The following is a 21,283-nucleotide window of genomic DNA, read 5'->3' as shown; positions in this document are numbered from 1 at the left end:
GTCCTAAAACTGACATTTGACCAGCAGCAGTCATTTGACTCTGAAATCCAGCACTTTGTTCAGCAGGTGAAAAATCATGTTCTCTTGAAAACGTCTGTTTGTTAACATCACAGTAAACTAAAAAAAACAAAAAACAAAGAGCTCCCTTTGACGTGAAAAATCTTAATGGAATATACTGACCACAAAATGCTGCCTGCATCCACATAATAATGCAAAGCCTCTGGCTTGATTTTAGTAACACTTATTAGCACCCCGGTGTTATTTTTGTTGTTCTTCTGTGTCTGCAGTGTATGACATAACTGACACAGCTTTATGAAAGCAATGAAAGTGGAAAAAAGCTATAATTAGATCACAATGCTGCAGTGCACATACAGGTTCAATGTGTAGGCTACACATTGAACCTGTATCTTTTATTATTATCTAGCCTTCATTAGTAGTAGAAAAATAAAGCTGTTAAAGAAAGAAAAACAAACTTTTATCCTGTTTGTGTGGGTTTTGCAGGGTCTGACAGGGAACTAACAAGATCTGAAGGATTGCAAGTGAGTTGTTAGACGCCCCTGAATATCAGTAACTGTGAGGCTATAGGTCAGTTGTCTTCTGGGGCTCCCCTTGCTCCAAGTTGTATAATTGAGCCCTTTAAATACAAGAAACCATGAATGTTATTTTGGCTGCTGCTTACTGAAGGCACCATCCTTTCTGGCTACTCAAGTATCAGTCAAGCCAGCAGTTTCCACTGGCTATGTCCACGAGGGCCCCTGGTTAAATGAGGCTCAGAGCTTCAAAGCATTCAGGTTATTTCATCAAATTCATTTCAAGACACTTCTAATCATTTCAAGACACCTTCTAACTTCTAGTTGCAGAAAAAGAACCTCACCGTAATTTACTAAGCTATATGTATTTGTCACGTTCATCTGTACATCTGGTTTCAAAAATACCAAATTAGACACAGCCAGGGTCATGGAGGTTCCCCCGGAACAAGAATAACCCCATGATTTCATGAATGAAGGACCTGCAAAGTGACTCACTCCATTTCTGAATAGACTCTGGATCTGAAAAAAAGTATTAGACCAAACTCTGAAAGGAACAATATTAAGCACTTTAAAGTGGGGGCATATAGCATAAAACATTCCAATTAAAATCAAAAATACATATTCCAAGGCTACATGTTTACTTGGAAAATCACTGCACTGCCACAGTGCAGTGACTGAGCATGAGAGGGACAGCAGCAGCAAGTGTCATCTGGTGTTCCAACTTGGGGAGGGCTTTGGAGTTTTAAATGGTGTGAATATGATAGCCTTCTCTTGGTATAGCTTATGCAAGTGGAGATCTCTGTGCACCATTGGAAGTTGACAGTTCAGAGGCACTAACCTGACAAAAGGCTGGTGTAAATCAACAACAGCCAAACAATTTTGGATACCAACAAATAATATAGGTTTAGATAAAAAAAAAAAAAAAAAAGAAAAAAGAAAAGACAAAGGAGGGACTTGAGGGCTGGATGAGAAAGAGAGACGGGAGGGAGTACAAGCAAAACGGCAAGAGGAAGCCTCCAAGGAGGTGAGTGACGGGTTTACCCTCAGAGGGGTAAAAAAGATGACTGTGGTGGAGAACCACGAAGAGACTGTGGCCATTACTCCTTTGTTACAAGATGCTGCAGACTTGGAATCAGCAGACCAGGAGTGCAGCGAGAGGGTGGTCATAAACATCTCAGGTCTGCGTTTTGAGACGCAATTAAAAACCCTCTCTCGCTTTCCGACCACGCTTTTGGGAGATCCACGGAAAAGGATGCGTTTCTTTGATCCGCTGAGAAATGAATACTTCTTTGACAGGAACAGGCCGAGCTTCGATGCTATCCTTTATTATTACCAGTCTGGAGGAAGGCTTCGGAGGCCCGTGAGTGTACCTGTGGATATTTTCCTGGAAGAAATGAAGTTTTATGAACTTGAGCAAGAGACCGTAGAGCTTTTCAAAGAGGACGAGGGCTTGGCTAGGGAGGAGGATCGACCACTGCCTACCAACGAGTTTCAGCGCCAGTTGTGGCTCCTGTTTGAGTATCCAGAGAGTTCAGGACCTGCACGGATGATTGCCATTGTATCTGTTATGGTTATTTTGATATCTATTGTTATATTCTGCTTAGAGACTTTACCCGAGTTTAGAGAGGTCACCCCAGTGAACGACATCCAGGCCAATGGAACTGCGCACGGCAATGCACCCAGTCCATTCACAGACCCGTTTTTCGTGGTGGAAACACTTTGCATTGTGTGGTTCTCTTTTGAATTCACCATGAGGTTTCTGTCGTGTCCCAGTAAACCAGCTTTTTTCAAAAACATAATGAACCTGATCGATGTTATAGCTATAGCTCCATATTTCATCACCCTGGGCCTTGATCTCGCAGAGCATCAGGGAAGCAGTCAGCAGGCCGCGTCTCTGGCCATACTGAGGGTCATCCGTCTGGTCCGTGTTTTCAGGATTTTTAAACTTTCCAGACACTCAAAGGGTCTGCAGATTCTCGGACAAACGCTTCATGCGAGCCTCAGAGAGCTGGGACTGCTTATATTTTTCCTACTTATTGGAGTTATTTTATTCTCCAGTTCGGTTTATTTTGCTGAAGCAGATGACTCCGAATCTCGATTTTCAAGTATACCTGATGCGTTTTGGTGGGCCGTGGTGACAATGACCACAGTTGGTTATGGAGATATGTATCCCTCCACTATTGGGGGTAAATTCGTCGGATCCTTGTGCGCAATCGCCGGAGTGCTAACCATAGCACTACCTGTTCCTGTAATCGTGTCCAATTTCAATTATTTCTACCACAGAGAGAACGAACAGGAAGAAAACGTCCAGTATGTGCACGTGACTTGCGGACATCAGCCCTCATTTGGCGAAAGTGATTCCATCAAAAGTAACCAGTCGCTCTCCAAAACCGAGTCCTATCAGGAAAGCGACGACTTAGAAACTCTGACACATGTGACTCCAGTGGAGACATACACAGGGAAGCTGACGGACGTATAAAGAAGACCTTTTGTGTTCATTTCTGGTGAGTTTTGTTCCAGTTAACATCCAGTTTAGGCTTCTGCATGCTGCAGCTGTGTTGAGCCTTTGTCTGTAATCTACATCAAAATGAAGCTCGATTTGATTTAATTGAATTTAATGAAAAAGGCAGTCATTCCTCCAACTGATCTAAATTTACATATTTTGCATACATAGGTCAGTGATGTATAATTTCTTTTTAAATCAACGAGCTCAGAGCTGTGAAGTTCATACCATCAGTTAACAGTTTATGATAACAGAATCTTTTCTCTGAAACGGAAAATTGCAATAAAGAAACGAAACCTCTGTGACACTGGGGTGTCTTTTCTTTGTTTACGCCCAAAGACAGATCACAACAAATCACAAATTATCTTTTTTGTTGCTGAAAACTGTCTTTTTTTTTTTTTTTTAATTCTGGTGCTTTGATTAATTGAGTGAAAGAAATTTGGCGCCCATAACAAAGCTGTGTAAAGCTAGAGCTCGTTTACGTGCATTTCTGTTTTTGGGGTGAGCTCGTGCGCTGCTCTGTGGGGAGCTGGCTGTAGTCACATGCTTACTTGGTGCTCTATCATTCTCGGGATGTGTGGTAAAGACTTCCTCGTCCCCAACTTTAATTACTTTTAACCTGCTTGACAAAATATTTTTGGTAACTTTAGTATTTTACATTAGCCCCAGTGCAAAGACATATAATGACCTTTTGAATGTGTGTTAGCTCCAACCCTCTTTCATCACATGACATGTAACAGATATTTATAAGTAAAACATCTCATAACCCAATGACAGGTTTCACAGTTTTGAGATCGTATTCTAAGAATATAAATTCACAAAATCTGGGAAACTCAAAGTTTTCATTAGAGAGACAGGAGAAATTGTCACGGGCTTTATTTTTCTTTGGAACTTGCGAGTCTGTGGGACGCTGATCTGTAAGCACAAATGAGCTCTGAGCGCCGCTGTGTGGATGATAAATGTTCCTACAGACAGCACTCCTGCCTCAGGCTCCACAGTGCGCAATATTAACACTTTAGCTCGAGTATCTTTGCACAGTTGCAGTTGGCCTTGACTGATTTAGGCATAAGCCCTTGAGATCCTGCTTACTGACTGTACGTATCCGGATGCTTGTGCTGGTTAACTAAGCCCAGCACATGCTTGACTGCTTTCTCTCACCTCCTAATGTTAACACGGTGGGTTTTGTTTTCTCCTTACTTGCAGGAAGCAGACGAGTAAGTGAAGCTTGTTGTTCCCTCAGAGTCACAACAAGACACAAGCGTGACACTCTCTTATTCTCCAAAATACTGGATGGACTATGCATAGCCAGTGTTGTAACCTACAGAGACATTACAGTGGAAACGCATGGGAAAGGTTCAGTCTTGCGTAATGGATTCTATATTTATGTGCACAAAACATTCTTTTGTGTACGCTTTATGAATGACCATGCTTTCTTTGTATAAAGGAACTGTGTATATATATATTGGGTTTTTTTTCTAATTCTTAATGTTCTCTTGAGGCTTATAATGCAACGTTGTAAAATGTAACTTTATTCTGTATACAAACATTCAGACTGTAAACATCATAGCCCAGAGCATTACAATGCAACGTCTGCATGCACTGAATTCATTGTGGATTTAAAATGTAATAAAATATTTATTTTTCTAATTTAAACACGTATGTGAACTTAACTTAATCCATTTTATAAATGAATTATGAAGAAGAAAACATAGCACTGGTCATTTTTTATTATTTCACCATGGAGACCAGACACGAAAAACATCAAGCTCTTTGCTCAAATAAATAAATAAAATAAAAAGTAAAATCTATACCCACTAATTAGTTTAATACATTTTATCACTTTTGGTGCTGAATCATGGAAAATAGGCACAGAATCAGACATTGGATTGTCTTGCCACGAAACCAATTAACTTAATAAAATGTCATAGTGTTAAATGGAGGGGGTTGGCTCAAAGCACATTTTAACAAATGAGACAGAAATCCGATTACACGATTTTGTGTTTATTCTGTGTTTTAGAAAGTTAGGACATATTTGTTTTCAGTAAGGTGAGCTCAGCCCGTCACTGTTAACCCCAGGCGTCTGCATACAGGTCAGCGATTAACACAGCAGATTATTTGCTTATTTTGCTGACATAACGCGAGTGCGTGTTATTGTTTTGAAGGGAATTCGAAGTTTTCAGACGACGGTCAATCATCTGCGCTCTCCGTGGTGCTGAAAGTCATCAGTGGAAAATTCCCCGCCTTATTCGTATACCTGCCTGTCTTCTGAGGCCAAGTGTAACAGCGACTTCACACTAAGTATGTTATAAAGGATCAGACGTGAGATCTACACAGCCTGGATGCATCAAAGGATGCAATGTTTCGAAGCTTTAAGGGCTTCCAACCGATTGTTGGTGAGCAAATCTGTCTCATTCCTCATTAGTAAAATGTTCAAACTCACTACACTGAATCTGATATCACACTGGCTCAGATGCAGACTTGCGCAGTCCTTGACACCACCGACTAACGCCGGTTTAATCCGTAAATCATTAAGTAAACCTGATGAAAGAAAAACTGATGTTTTAATCTCACCAATTGATGATAGCCTCATTTTCTAAGATTTAGATTATCTCAGATGTTACGTGGAGTGTGTTCAGAGGAACTGTCTTTCTTTGCAGTGTGATTGCACCAGCGCTGGCACACAAACGTTCTTGTTTTTGTGGTGTATGGAGAACTTCTGGCGGCGTGCTTTAGTAGAGCCGGTCTGCATTGCGTCGAAACCCTCCAACTCCTCCTCCTTCAGCTGCCCTCCCTCTCCTCTCCTCACCTCTCCTCTCCTCTCCTCTCATCTCCGCTCCGCTCCACTCTACTCCATTCCACTCCACTCCCCTCCCCATCCTCTCTTCTCCATCGCATCCCCTGCACTTGCATGTAAAATGCACAGCAAAACATGTTTGACATTGTTGAGAAAACATTTGGACATCGTTGCTACACTCGAGTCTCTCTCAGCTACCAGTTTTTTTTTTTCCTACTGGCCTCTTGGTGCTGCGTTGAAAGTCATTCTGCCCGTCATCTTGTCTAGTGGCAAAAAGCAGCAGATTTGTGCTGATGCAGTGATGTCTGGAAATGTCAAGGGCTCGCTTATTGCCCCTTAATGTATCTCCCCCCCGAATTGCAGTGCAAGATTTTCTCCTGCGGTATACTGCGAGCTGTTCACACCACTGTGCCGCCGCGCGAGCACCCACCAACGCCGCGGCTTTGCGATCTTCTCTTTTCGCTCCTTTTCCATCTCAGGCTTTCCTCACTATCTGATTTCAGTTTTTTATCTCATTTTGCATCCTACTTACTGACACACACTTTGGATGGCGACGAGCACAGTGAGGCTCTAGGATTTTTTATTTATTTATTTATTTTTTTTAAATTGGTACAATGCAAAGTTGCCACATGACACCCACTGATGCGCTACTCTTGGATGATTTTACTCGAGGATAAGACGCATTCAAGACGTTTCAAGATCAAACCACGGTAAGCCTCGAAACTTATATAACAGTTTTGGTTAGACTATTATTCATCGACAGATTCTTTTGGCTAAAATGTACTGAAGTGTTTTTATTATATGCACTTTCACGTTTTGCCAGCACTTGGGCTGCAGACTACATACATGTAGAAATAATAATAGCTGTTATGCGTCATAATTCAGGCTGTTGAGAGTACCATAGGATAAATCACTGTCGTTCTCCTTTAAGACACAGAGCTTCAGCGTTTCTTTGTCAAAATTTGTACAGAAATGTTTTACAACTATGCGAAAATGCCAGAAGAATTATTTATAGGAATTTTAAACCAGTATAGAAAATAACTGTTGTATCATAACATGACTATAAACTCACTACTAAGTTGTAAAGAGAGCTTTAAAATACAGACATATTACATAATTTCTTTACTCTATGCATTATTTTTACTTTTAATATGAAATAACTGCACTAATCGCAGGCTGAGAGAAGTAAATAAATAAATAAATGAACTGCAGAAAATGCTGATACAGCAAATATCTTGTGCTGTTTGATCCCATTATTTCCTCCCTCCCTCCCTCTCTCTTTTTCTATCTCTATCTCCCCCTTTCTTCCTCTCTCTCTGGGTGACAGATGCAGCAGCAACAATAGCTGCAGATGCACCGGAGAGGAGCAATGGTCAAGCCAGCAAGAACCACAGTGGAGCCGCACTGAGGCAAAGCAGCCAGCCCCCTAGTATCTGGGGACACCTCCAATGGTTTAAGGGGTGTGGGAAGCTGAGGAGTGGAAAATTACTTCCCAATCCTGAATGCCTTCTCAGCCAGACTAACCAACGTCCCAGCACAATTCCTTCCCCTCTTTAATCATCTCCTCGTCCCAAAATGACCGTAGTAGCGGGAGATAATATGGATGAGACCTCGGCTGTCCCTGGCCATCCTCAGGACACCTACCCCCCTGACCACATTGACCATGAGTGCTGCGAGAGGGTGGTTATCAACATAGCGGGTCTTCGATTTGAGACGCAGTTGAAAACGCTCTCCCAGTTTCCAGAAACATTGTTGGGCAACCCAAAAAAGAGGATGCGGTACTTTGATCCTCTGAGAAACGAGTACTTCTTCGACAGAAACCGCCCCAGCTTCGATGCCATCCTTTATTACTATCAGTCTGGGGGGAGGCTGAGAAGACCGGTGAATGTCCCTTTGGATATGTTTTCAGAAGAAATAAAATTTTATGAGCTGGGAGTAGAGGCAATGGAGAAGTTTCGTGAGGATGAGGGTTTCATCAGGGAGGAAGAGCGTCCATTACCTGAGAAGGAGTTCCAGCGTCAGATTTGGCTCCTCTTCGAGCACCCAGAAAGCTCAGGCCCTGCCAGGGGAATTGCTATAGTGTCCGTGATGGTGATCCTGATTTCAATAGTTATATTTTGTTTAGAGACTTTACCACAACTAAAAGGGGACCCAGCAGGTCGAAAAGAGAGAGTGGGGAACACAACAATTTATTACAAGCCAGATATTCTCACTGATCCCTTCTTTGTCATTGAGACTCTCTGTATAATCTGGTTCTCCTTTGAGTTGATAGTACGCTTTCTAGCATGCCCAAGCAAACCGGCCTTCTTCAAGAACATGATGAACACGATTGACATAGTGGCCATCATCCCTTACTTCATTACACTTGGCACTGAGCTGGCTGAAGACCCAGATAATGAGGGGGTGGGAGAGCAGGCAACATCTCTGGCCATACTCAGGGTGATCCGTCTGGTCAGGGTGTTTAGGATCTTCAAGCTGTCACGACACTCTAAAGGACTCCAGATTTTGGGGCAGACCCTCAAGGCCAGCATGCGAGAGCTGGGACTCCTGATCTTCTTTCTGTTCATTGGAGTCATCTTGTTCTCCAGTGCGGTCTACTTTGCTGAGGCAGACGAGCAAGGATCGTACTTTGGAAGCATCCCGGATGCATTTTGGTGGGCTGTTGTGTCTATGACAACTGTGGGCTATGGGGACATGGTCCCGGTCACTATAGGAGGCAAGATTGTAGGATCTCTGTGTGCCATCGCTGGAGTGTTGACAATTGCACTCCCAGTGCCTGTCATTGTATCCAACTTCAACTACTTCTACCACAGGGAAACTGAGGGAGAAGAGCAAGCCCAGCTGCTCAATGTCAGCACTCCCAACATCCCATCTGAAACCAATTCCAGCCGCCGTAGTTCATCTACCGTCAGCAAATCAGAGTACATGGAGATTGATGGAGACATAAACAATAGCATCGATAATTTTAGGGAGGCAAACCTCAGAACTGGCAATTGCACTATAGCCAACCAAAACTGTGTAAATAAAAGCAAGCTGCTTACAGATGTTTAGACAGTAGGTAGGAATTTTAGTCTCTCTCTGTGGGACTGTTATAGGTGGAGTAGACCATAAGTTAGGAATGCTTCATTTAACTCCCCAAAACGCTCTGTGGCATTAGGCCTACAATTATGCTCAGCTATACAGAAAGGAAACAGAAAAAAAAAACAAAGCTGTTAGAGTCTATGACAGGTAGATAGAATAATTATTCTGATACTACAAATATATAGTTACATCAAAAAGAAAACATTGATCATTACACATGTACATGGCTCCCTTGAGGATGCAGAGCACACAAAGTCTTATCAGACCACAGTGTGATAATTAAAATCTTATATGCATGGGGTACAGATAACATTTCAGCAAGTTGCACAATGCACCAGAAATGACTGCAGACATGCAAGCATCTGCAGCCAAATGGTAAGCGCCAAAAATGTTAGGAGACCCCCCCAGCCGTCCACCGTCCCTCCATTCCCCTTTCCCTCTGCAAAGGATCTTCTACTCAGCAAAGCACCTTATAGGAGGAAGACTGATCTCTCTTGTTTGGATATAAACAGACAGTGATCTACTTGCTTCACAGACATCTGCAATGCTGCTGTTTTCCAGCAGTTGCTGTAATTGTGTCATCACCAAGTGATTCGATGCCATGCCCTTTAGACGCAACACAGCACAATGATAACGTGAGCTTCACACGAGCATGATTAGAGACTTTCCATTTTGATACTGGCATGCATGAGACATATCTCACACACCGAAAGGATGTTCTTTTGGATATCTGCCTCCATTTCCCCCTTCCATTCTGTTTTCACACCGAGTACACTGGATGAGTTTTTGATTCGAAATGCTAATCATTTAGAAGTATAGAAATTGAATGTTAAACCTTAAGAGAACAGTACATAAATGAGATCATAGCATGAAAAAAAAGTAACCTGCATTATGGTCTATCGACCAAGGTACTTTTGTATCCTGGTATATTTAATGCATGACGTGAGTATACAGCTTGTTGCAATTCTGGCACTCTGTGGTGTCCTATTGTCAGGAAAACTAAGGAAATCAAATTCTGGATGTTTCTGAATTGTGATCAAATATATCCAAACCTACCTTGAGGATGCAGAGTTAATAATTTTAAAGTAGACAAAGAAACTGAATAAATATTATCAAAAATGCATATAATCATAATAAGCACCAAGTAGTAGTGCAGTGCATGGACCTTCTTTTAACAACAGAACAGATTTTAGTCATGCTTCTGTCTCCATTTTCCAATCTTTGGTCACGTTGGTTTTGAATCCCGTGAGAAGGATATTTATCAGAAAATTATACTGACATTAGTTGCTAGTGCCTTTACCCCCTTCATCAACAGGACCAGTGAAAGTGCCTCTGTGTTCAGCGGTGTTTGTGTGGTTGAGCAGAGCTGGTCTACCTTCTGTTTTAGTGTTGAAACAGTGTTTGCTATGATGCTAATTATGCCAGGTGAACAAGGTGAGCAGGTGATTTAGGAAAAAAAAAAGAAAAGCTCCATGCTGTCATGCACAAACCAGTTTCTATGCTCTCATGCACTTATTTATACCCTTGAGCAGCAATGTATTGTACTCTGCATGTTTACCATTCCACTTCAAAAGGGAATGTCCATTGGTTTTATGTATGCCTTTTGCTTTTCTTTGTGCACCATGCATCCTTTCAAGGTCTCTACCTCAGTGAGGTCATTGCAAACATACTGCAGAGCTGCAAGCTTCAATGCAGGGTTTCATTTACTATAATGCAAAATGGAACCTTAAGCGTAAACTGCAGTCATGCAATATTGAATGTGAGAGTCCCAAAGCATAGCCTTTACACAAGCACTTAGGATAAATAGTGTACCACAATCCTGCTCATTTTTCACTTAAAGCTACGCACAATCAGAACGCATTTGTAGAGAGTTTGTAGAGATTGCCTGACTCTCCTAATGGGATGAGGTTGACTTTTTAATGTGTCAGTTGCTTTGAAACAGTGCCATGTCAAGTTCCCGTTCTGTCACAGGGAAATAACTGAATGTGTTTAAACACACCTGTGTGGAATACAGCAGAGGAGTTTAATTAATCGAGTTTTAACAGCTGTCATACCGCAATTTTTGGGCATTATGATGCACAGCAAACTGCAGCCCTTTTTTTCTTTTTTGCACAGTTGTTTTATTCAGCTGCTTGAATCTGTTTTTTTTTTTTACTCGTGAGATTTTTCTTCCTTTTTCTCTGTGCTTGCACATTTGTCATGCATCATTTTTCAGCATATTGCTCTGTACAGCCAGACTGTAGATAGAGTGGAACAAAATGCACTTGAAATTCTCCAGCTACTGTACAGCAATCTATACTCAATATTGAGAATAATTTCCCCAAATGATAGATTTTATATTTTACCTATGCTAATGTTTTTTTTTCTTTTTTTTTTTTTTTTTATATTTAGCACTCTCCTGACAGTATCCTGGAAAAAGAAACACTGCAGTGCTGCTTGAATGTCAGAGTTGTTTGGCTAGTCTTTGTGGTGCTAGTACATGACTACCATTCTTGCTTTGTTACCTTAACACGTTTCCTGAAGCTGAAGCAAGCCTTCATGAATAATTTTGGAAAAAATGATGTTCTTGTCAATACTTTATCTTACTCTCTGTCATGTTATTGGTGGCTGGTCGATTAGTTTACGGTACTATTTGTCATTTCATTTGGAACTGATCTTTGTACTGTACTGCTGAAGTGTGTCCACCTCAGGCAAGGTAAATGTCAGTAAAAGCAAAAAAAAAAAAAAAAAAATAGCATTCATTTTGTGTAGGATTTCTCATATGTATACTACACATACATACCTATGTATATATATATATATATATATATATATCATCACCATCATAATGCAGCTACCCAGAAATTGTTTGCATTGGTTACATGTTTCATGTAATACTGATTCTCGAAGGATTGCATGAAACCGACCAACACGAGGGAGATGAAAATACAAATGGTGACCCTCACATTTACATTACTGTTGCTACTCTTGCTTTGAGGGCATGTGTGGATGGTGCTACACATTCAGATACCCAACAGAAACATGCATTCTTAACAGCAATAGAATAAGAGTTAACCTGTTCCTTAAATGCTTTTTGTAAAAACAGGAACACAATTTTGAATGTCGGAAAAACACTTGACAGATACTTACAACAGGGCTGCTTATGTACCAACCTCTTATCTTTTGTTCTGAGATTTTGTAAAGGTTAGAGAGGTCAGCCGTAGAGGCTGACATTTTATTGAGAGAAGCCTGAGAGAAATCCAAATATAGACTTTGTAATAGTGGCAGTTCCCGCTGAGCTACCTAGTCGGACTGAAGTTTCGCTGTCAAACTTATAGCAGAGTCCCAAAGGAAGAGCCCAGGATGCACTGACAGAGAATCAGTGCACTGGACCGATCAGCTGTTAGAAAGAATTACAGAGAAGGTGCCTAAATTATTTTACATGTGTTCATTTGTTTAGCTTACTGTCAGATGCTATGCTTCTGCAAACAAACATGAGTAAGAAGATCTTTAGAAAATCTAATTAAGAAAAAAAAATCATGAAATATCATGAAAACAAATGCAATTTAGCTACAGTAAGACAAAGTAACCACTATATACTACAATTATATATGAAAAACAATTTTAAAGTGTGTTCTTCTTTTTTTTGTTTTGTTTGTCGTGGCACTGTAACATGAATGATTTAGGAAGAACATGCCTTATACTGGAATATCAAAACAAAATGTTCCTCCAAGTAAGCCATGATTATGAAACTACTGTATTATGACCACTTGCTTTACACTAGATGATGTGGACAAGAAATGTACTATGATATATATATATATATATATATATATATATATATATATATATATATATATATATATATATATATATATATATATATATATATATACAAACCTTATATATAAAATAAGGTTTGTCTTCTTGGTTTCAAGAGGAAGAAGAAAAAAAAAACAGGATTCATTCAAACACCACATTCTCATTTTTTAAAAATCTCTACTGCTAAAATGTATCTCTACAGAAACCTACTAATTGCAAAAAACTGCATGATTGACAGAAGACTGCATGAGCTTTGCCTTTCAAACTGTGGATCCACTATAATACAGTTGCATCATTAAAATAAAAACAAAACAAAACAAAAAAAAACCTTGCTTTCATCTGCACCAAGGCTTCCTGTAAGGCCCTGTTCAGAACTTGTTGTGTCCTTTGCTGGATTTCTTAAAAGCACTTTAGCGCTGACCTCATCACTGAGATGGCATTTCTCACCATCTGTGTGTGATGTTCAAATTGGGGCTTGCTAGGCTCTGAATGCGAGCAAGGACGTCAAGGGCTAGTTTCTTAGACTTCATCTCTATTGTAGGACTGAAATGCTCTCTCAGAAGACATTTCGCCCCCTCTGATCTCAGTCTAAACTGTAATGATGCAGTGTTGTGGGAAACATGTCCAGCGTGTCTAAACAGGGCCTGTGCCACACACTCTCCTCTGTACTTCACTGGTTTTAAGGAATTCTTGTTTATTGAAAGTCTTGATATTGGACTGCTTTTGTTTGTTTGTTTGTTTGCCTGCTTAAGGAGGCACTGAACACGACTGAATACTGCGATGTTGTGTACCTCACTTGCCAAATGTGACAATATCGGGAGAAGTTCTTGTTTGTGTGAGAATGGCTACGAGTTTGTCTTTTCTGTCAAGAATGTATATTTAACCGCTGGTAGGGAAGCTGGACCTTTTTGGAGCAAAACGCCTAAAGGACTGTTGAACTCTTCTCCTCTTCTTTTCGTCCACAAGCGAGCCCAAACTCCGATTGCGTTATCCGATCCAGCCGTCATTGTCATGTTGTGTTTACCAAGGGTTATGCTACAATGTGTTCAGTTTGTCAGATGATGACAAAGGCATGGTCTGTGATCTATGCAAGGTTTATTTATTTCTTTTCTTATATCACTTCTGATTTCATCTTACATTAACTTCAATAAATTTTTAAGGATCAGCTGGCGTATGCTCATTTCAGCTTGGGAATGGGGTGTACTTATGCACTGTGAACAAATGCACACATAAATGAATCTGCCTCACCGTGTGACTCGAAGAGCAGAAGTTGAGGTCTCCATCTAAATAGCTCTAAATACTGTATCCTCTCACTGAAGCTATTAACAGTGATTCATCGGGGCAACCTAATGGTTCAACATTAATCCTCCTGTCCCAGGAGGAGGCTTCTCTGTCATCCCCTCCAAGTTGTTACACATGTCAGACGCCCGAAGAGCTCCACTCCTCACTTTGCCCTGTGCCATATTCACACAGGCTTAAAAGCACCTGAGCCTCCTTTTCATTATCTATGAATTTTCTCACTCTATGAAACAGCAGAATTTCCTGAAGCTCCTGCTTTATTTTTCACTTGAAAATGTGATTGAAAATCTAAAGTTACTATTAAAAATGTTTGCACGATTCTAGAGTGTAGCCTTAAGCATTGCTCTCCATAAATTACAATGTTTTCAGCATACTCCAAAACATCTTGCTTCTGAGCATGTGATTTCGTCAGCCTGTCGGATAGAAGCTCATAATGAAGGGGCCTTTTAACACAAATGTGCACAGCTGTTGAGGGCAGTCACCCTAAAAAGCATCCAATCATAGAACAGTCGAAGAAAGTGAAAGGAGTGGGTGCAGTTTTTCCGGGTGTAAAAAAACATGATTCATTCCCACTTCTGTCCTCTGATGGTGTGAAGTTTAACACCCACAGCAGAGGCATCCTGCTGAATGCTGCAGCTCATCTACTGCTGTCCATCTGACTCGGTCCCTCTCGTTTTCTCTGCTTTCGTTTGCCATGCGGTGACCTGAGCAGAAGTGAGCCTCTTCTCCCTTCCTCTGCATTGCCCTCAGGAAATGCAGCACTCTTCACTCTGCAGGCAGCAGCAGTAAGGGTGGAGTGAGTTGGCACCGGTCCCGCTCACAGACTCACTCTCTCCTTGTCTCTCACTTGCTTTCTCCCTCCCTCTCTCTCGCTCTCTGTGCTGGTAAGCCCCACTGGACTGGAATAACAGAAGGCATCATACAAAAGGGGGGCTCAGCAACAGCAGAGGATTTCACACCACTTTTGTTAGTTTTCTTCTCTCTGTTACATGCATTTAAACAAACACAGAGGTCCCAGGATTCCACTGTAACACAATGAGAATCTTTTGCTGTCATGCTGAGGCCCACTGTAATGTAATACAATGTAGTTTCATTTAAAAATGAAACTACACTGTAGTGTAATACAATGTAGTTTCATTTTTAAATATTTAGCATCTGGTTTTAATTTTTATTTTAAGACTTTGGTAATTTACTTTTTGGCCATGAATCATAAATACTCCTTTGGCATTGTTCTGTTTCTTCCTAGACTGATCCTAAGGAACAGCACACGGGTTCAGCATTAATAAAGCTATTAAAAATGACTATGGATACCACAGAAATGATCAGTTCAAAGTTTTTAGTTAGTTAGATATGTTCTTACTTCAGGAGTAGCAATGCAACTCAAAGGACTGTTGCATTGCTACAATAGACTCTTCATACTTATCACTTCCTTAGCTTATCTGTGGTGCCAAGCCCACTGGCCATTACTAAAGTCAGAAAACTTTTTTAAAAAATGAGTCATCAGTAAGTAGTTTAGCCAAGCAAATGGTGAACATGTTCCTAACTTTTCTGTTTTTACAATAAAAAGTAGAAACAGATGAGTAAATTTCCACACCAGAGGCACAAAACTGTGTGTGCTGTTCAAGATGTTACAGTAAAAAAGGTCACAAAACACTTTATTAGTTACACCTTACTAGAACAGGGTTGAACCCTCTTTTGCCTTCAGAAGTGCCTTAATTATTCATAGCACGGATTCAACAAGGTGCCAAAAACATTCCTGAGATTTTGGTCCACATTGACATGATAGCCTCACACAGTTGATGAAGATTTGTCGGCTGCACATCCATGATGGGATTTTCCACAACATCCCAAAAATGCTCCAGTGGATTTAGATCTGGTGACTGTGGAGGCCATCAGAGTCCAGTGAACTAACTCACTGTCATATTCAAGAAGCGACATAGCGTGTTGTCCTACTGGAAGAAGCCATCAGAAGATGGATACACTGTGGCCGTTAAGGGTTGGACATGATCAGCAACAATACTCAGGTAAGCTGTGGCATTTAATGATGCTCACTTGGTACTAAGGGATCCAGAATGTGCTAAGAAAATATTCCCCACACCATTACACCACCAACAGCAGCTGGAACCTTTGAAAGAAGTCAGAATGGATCCATGTTTTTATGTTGCTAACACCAAATTCTGAGCCTACCATCAAAATGTCGCACCAGAAATCGAGACTCATCAGACCAGGATATGTTTTTTCAATCTTCTATTGTCCAATTTTGTGGAGCCTGTGTGAACTGCAGTCTCAGTTTTCTGTTCTTAGCTGACAGGAGTGACACCCAGTGTAGCTGTGTGTTCAGAGTTGCTCTTCTGCATACCTTGGTCATAACAAGTGGTTATTTGAGTTATTGTTGCCTCCCTATCAGCTCGAAGCAATCTGTCTATTCTCCTCTGACTTCTGGCATCAACAAGGTATTTTCCCCTAGCAAACTGCCTCTCATTGGATATTTTCTGATATTTGGACCATCTCTCATAGAGATGGTTGTGTGGGAAAATCCCAGTTGATCAGCAGTTTCTGAAAAACTCAGACCAGCCAGGCTGGCACCAACAACCATGCCACATTCAAAGTCACTTTGATCACCTTTCTTCCCCATTCTGATGGTCAGGTTGAACTTTAGCAGGTCGTCTTGACCATGTCCACATACCTAAATGCACTGAGCTGCTGTGAGTGTAGGCCCTTTAACCTCTCATGCTTAGTTTTTTTCCCCTTTAAATCTTATACTTCAGTCCAATTCAATTCAACTCAGTTTTATTTATATAGTGTTAAGTTACAACAACTCAAAACAATATATGGTCAAACAGATCCCTGTCATCTAGAAGTCCATGCCACCAAATGATACACAGGTCATGAAATGAAATGAAATTGTCAGTCTAGATTGCAATTTTTGTCCAGGCACTGGTACTTTCATATACTTTGGCAATAGGTTTTGGGAAACATTTCAAGTTATTATTGATGCTTTTGTTAATTTTTGGTTGGGATGGTGGGATTGTGAAGGGGGGGGGGGGGGGGGGGTGGTGAGGGAGTAAGAAACCAATAAATAATTTATCTCCAAAAAACAAACAGCATAAATTGTGCATTTGTCTAGATCTATTTTTAGCTAAGATTTAGTGAATATTTAAAGAAGGAGGAAGGTGTATAGAGAGGCAACTGTATTTATAGCAGTAAATGTGATTTGCTTTGGACAACACCACAACTCTGTGGCACAGACATGTGAGAATATAACAAGCACTGGCTAACACAGAATGAGTTCAGGGGTGGTTTGTGTGTGTCAGGTTATTTGTGTGCAATAAGAAAAAATATTGTCAATCATATCCTTTACAACCAGGTCATTGGTAATAAGTAAAGATGAATTATCCACAGTTCATGTCATACTATATAGAAAGCTTTAGCTGTTTAGTTCTTCTATTCTATCTATCATACCTGTCAAAAATTTAATAACTTAAAAAAAAAAGAACTGGTGTGAAGTTTGAAGTGGAGAGGACTGAATATTAAACAAAAAACAACCCTGATAAAAAGCCTCAAACCAAATACAACAAGTCCAGTGAAAGCAATAATCCAAGGAACATGGGAGCCAGCAAAAACTAAAGAGAGCAGAACAGAGATTTTGGCAAAAAAACAAACAAACAAACAAACAAAAACACATGCTGGGAAGATGGGACTGTATGCTGATCTATTCTGATTAGGGATAAACAGAAGTGCACATAATCAATACAGGTGAAAATAATCAAGACAATCATGCAGACAGGAAGTAAAACTAACACAAGACATTAAAAAAAAACAAGTAAAAAAGGAAATAAACAAGATAAGTACTACTACTACTACTACTACTACTACTACTAATAATAATAATATCAACAGAAATAAAATTCACCATCTATTAAAATGATAAAGAACATCAGACCTCAATAGTTGGCAATTAGACATCAACAGTAAATCTATATGCATTTATTTATTTTTTCCATGTCCTGAAACACAAAAATTCAACAAAGTCAGTTCAAAGTCTTGCACAGAATAAACATCACTGCTCATTAAATCTGCACAATAGATTTTGATAATTATTTCCATGCATTCTGGTCAAGGGTCCTGGGGGAGCTGTCCAGGGGTCCCCAGCTTCAGCATCCCACCATCCCCCTTGTTTTACATCTTATCCTCAGTGAGCCAAACACCTCCCAACCTTTATCTCAATAGCTTTAGCCATTGCCAAAAATAAACAAGCTTGCTTAACTGGAAAGAAAGAACAAAATTATCAATAAATCAATGGCTCAACATGCCAACAGATCATGTAAACTTAAAGAAACTGACTTCAACTTTAAAGACCAAAGTGACTGAATTAGGAAAAAAATAACCTGGTCTCCATTCTTCTGTTACATCCAGAGCTAAGACCGCACACCATGACTGGTGTGACCGCACACCGTGATTGGTACATACAGTCCACCTACAATCCACTAAATTTTGTATAAGAATTTAAAACAACACAAAAATCAGTGTGATCAGTGTGCTGGACCAATTGAGGTGTTGTCGGTCAGTGGTGCTGTAGGCCTCAGCTGAGCTCCTTCTCCCTGGAAGCTCTAGTATCCCACGCCCACCTGAGCACATATCAGTGAGTGAAAAGTTACCAGTTAACTGTTGGGCAAATGTGTTGTCAAAAAAAATAAGTTCGCACAGCTGGGCCTGCACGCAGCTGTACTGTGGCTGCACGTCCTCATTACCTCCCTGCCTCTGTTATTCACTGTTTCTCTTGCGCACACACACACACACACACACACACACACACACACACACACACACACACACACACACACACACACACACACACACACACACACACACACACACACACACACACACACACAGAGTGGATGGCCCATTTACCTGAGTCAGGCTTCTTGATATTCCCTGATCGATTTCTGTGAAGACAAAAATGCGATGCCATTCCTGTCGATGTCATCCAAAATGTATTTCAAGGGCCTTTTCACTGTGGCCCAATCGGCTGTGCATGCACAGTATCATATAATTTCTCTGTATCAAATCTCAAGTGTCCTCTGGTGTTGAATTTATGGCTCCATATCAGTGAGAAACTTGTGCACAGCAGCTCACTTCTAACAGCATCATATAGGTTCTTGAATGTTAACAATGTGTAAAATAGCTGTGGCAGCACTATTGGATCTCCCATGCTTGAGGCAAAGCCCTTGGGCCTAAAACCACCCCACCCCCAAGTCCAAGCCCATCACCCTCTCTTACCACCACCACCCCCAGTCACCCAGGCCTTCTCTCTGGCCCACTTCCTCTTTGCATTACCTCCATCAGGCCAAGCTGCTGACACACTTCTTTAATAATTAAGGGCATGCCCATAATTTCCTCGTCCTTGTGGAAGTCCACAAATGGTCTCTGCAAAACTCAGTGCAGTTAAATGTATCTCTTCACTTCAGGCCACTGACAGCCCCACATTTCTGTAGTGACACAGAAGATCCAGGTGGCAGGTATAGAAGAAAGTTCCTAAAGAAAGTCCCCAAATCAGCCTCTGATCTTATGACTTTACCCAGTTTCCATTAGTTACTCATCATATTATCATATAATGTGGTGGCTCTTCTGGTGGGACACTGAGGTGGCCAGCCAAGAACCACAATTGCTCTGATGATTTGTAATAACTTACAGAACAATATAATGAAAAGTAGAGACAAGAAGATGGCAGGATAATCCAGCAGGGGAGAAAACAAAAACAAACAAACATAAAACAAAGAAACAAAGAAGCAACAAGAGCGCAAACAGGAACAGGAGCTGAACAGCCCAGAAAATCAAGAGGCAACATGACAAAGAGAGCTAGGTACAGAATTATATATGCACACAGTCAGGGGTGACTGGGGCACAAGACACAGGTCTCAAACAATCAGGGAGGTAACAGGACACACAGCTCATATCTATATCTATATGTGTGTGTGTGTGTGTGTGTGTGTGTGTGTGTGTGTGTGTGTGTGTGTGTGTGTGTGTGTGTGTGTGTGTGTGTGTGTGTGTGTGTGTGGTAAATGATTTGCATTGTAAAAATTAAAGTTTTTTTTAAAAAATAAATTCACAAAACTAAAAAAGCAAAAAGAAAAAGTCTCGCAATATCCTCCAAATTTTAATTTCCAGGTATTTCAGTGAGTACCCATAACTCAAAATTTTCTCTCCATCAATCTTCAAATGACCAAAGTGGGTAATTTATGTCCCCAGTGATATATTTATATTTAAATGTAGTGTTGTGATATTTTAATCAAAAAAATGTTTCCTATTATGAATAATTCAATCTACTTCTCCAACAAATGTTCACAGTATTTTACAGACATTGGCCCACTGGTGGCGCAGGGATAATGCAAAGTTGTTAAACATATGCATGCTTGTAATATAAGCTTTGATTTTATTGCAATTTCCCACCAACTCATAATCACTACATTGTAAAGTTTTGCAGTGAACCATGGCTAACAGACCCAGAACAAGATTTAGAGACGTCCTTCAGCTTGACAGGCAGACTGTGAATAAAGTTGCTGCTTTCAGGGATAGCCAGACAGTGTTTGCATTCCATTTAGACATAAACTATCTCCCTGGTAATGATCTCTGTGTGGATGAACAGTTGGTAGCTTTTCGAACAGGTGCACTTTCAGGCCGTAGATCCCTCCTAAACCAGCCAAGTATGGCATCAAGATCTGGTGGAGCTGTGATGCCAAAACTCCATTCTGCATAGAAATGATTGAAAACCACAATTAGGAGAATTTTAGAATATCTGTCAAAGATAAAGAAAACTCTGCTCTGAAAGACCTTCAGAAAGGCATAATAAGCATGAGCAGAAAAAGCAATTACTGAAATAAAACAGGAAATGATTCGAGTTTTGACAAGGTGTGGAGAGGTAGATGAAGACGAGGAAACATGAAGATACAGGTAAAAGGTGAACCCTCAGAAACACGAGGAATCAGGTCAGTTAAATAGGAACAACAACTCAAACACTAAAAAACATAAGATAAAAAAAAAAATGAACATCATAAACATGCCATGGACAAAAAAGCACATCTGCTGTTCACAATTCACCTCTCTGCCCAGAAAATGCTCAATTTTTAAACAAAAGTGAATATTTAATGCTTTCAGCACCTTAGTATTTGAATATTAGAGATAAACAAAAATTAGAGCTGAGGCTTAATTAGTTTTGCAGGTCCTCAAATTTCCCTCACGGGAACATGTCTGTCAGTAACCAACATATTAAGA

At 40.5% G+C, this 21,283-nt stretch overlaps 2 protein-coding genes across 2 annotated transcripts; both read left to right on the top strand.

Annotated features, from left to right (window-relative positions):
* The first annotated feature begins 1,590 nt into the window (after positions 1–1,590).
* LOC115781759 (shaker-related potassium channel tsha2-like) lies at positions 1,591–4,478 on the top strand. The gene is made up of 2 exons (XM_030731604.1): positions 1,591–3,034; positions 4,237–4,478. Exon 1 carries the CDS (start codon positions 1,591–1,593, stop codon positions 3,007–3,009), a length of 1,419 nt encoding a protein of 472 aa, XP_030587464.1. The 3' UTR covers positions 3,010–3,034; positions 4,237–4,478.
* Positions 4,479–6,460: 1,982 nt separating this feature from the next.
* LOC115781774 (potassium voltage-gated channel subfamily A member 1-like) lies at positions 6,461–8,878 on the top strand. The gene is made up of 2 exons (XM_030731626.1): positions 6,461–6,537; positions 7,155–8,878. Exon 2 carries the CDS (start codon positions 7,403–7,405, stop codon positions 8,876–8,878), a length of 1,476 nt encoding a protein of 491 aa, XP_030587486.1. The 5' UTR covers positions 6,461–6,537; positions 7,155–7,402.
* Positions 8,879–21,283: the final 12,405 nt, after the last annotated feature.

Source organism: Archocentrus centrarchus, chromosome 6, assembly GCF_007364275.1.
Source record: "Archocentrus centrarchus isolate MPI-CPG fArcCen1 chromosome 6, fArcCen1, whole genome shotgun sequence".
NCBI classification, from domain to species: Eukaryota; Metazoa; Chordata; class Actinopteri; order Cichliformes; family Cichlidae; genus Archocentrus; species Archocentrus centrarchus.
The sequence above is the reverse complement of the archived record's forward strand: the minus strand, read 5'-3'. Positions and strand labels throughout refer to the sequence as shown.

Excerpts from the sequence above, each read along its gene's own strand:
- LOC115781759 (XM_030731604.1), top strand. The coding sequence starts at position 1,591 with ATGACTGTGGTGGAGAACCACGAAGAGACTGTGGCCATTACTCCTTTG.
- LOC115781774 (XM_030731626.1), top strand. The coding sequence starts at position 7,403 with ATGACCGTAGTAGCGGGAGATAATATGGATGAGACCTCGGCTGTCCCT.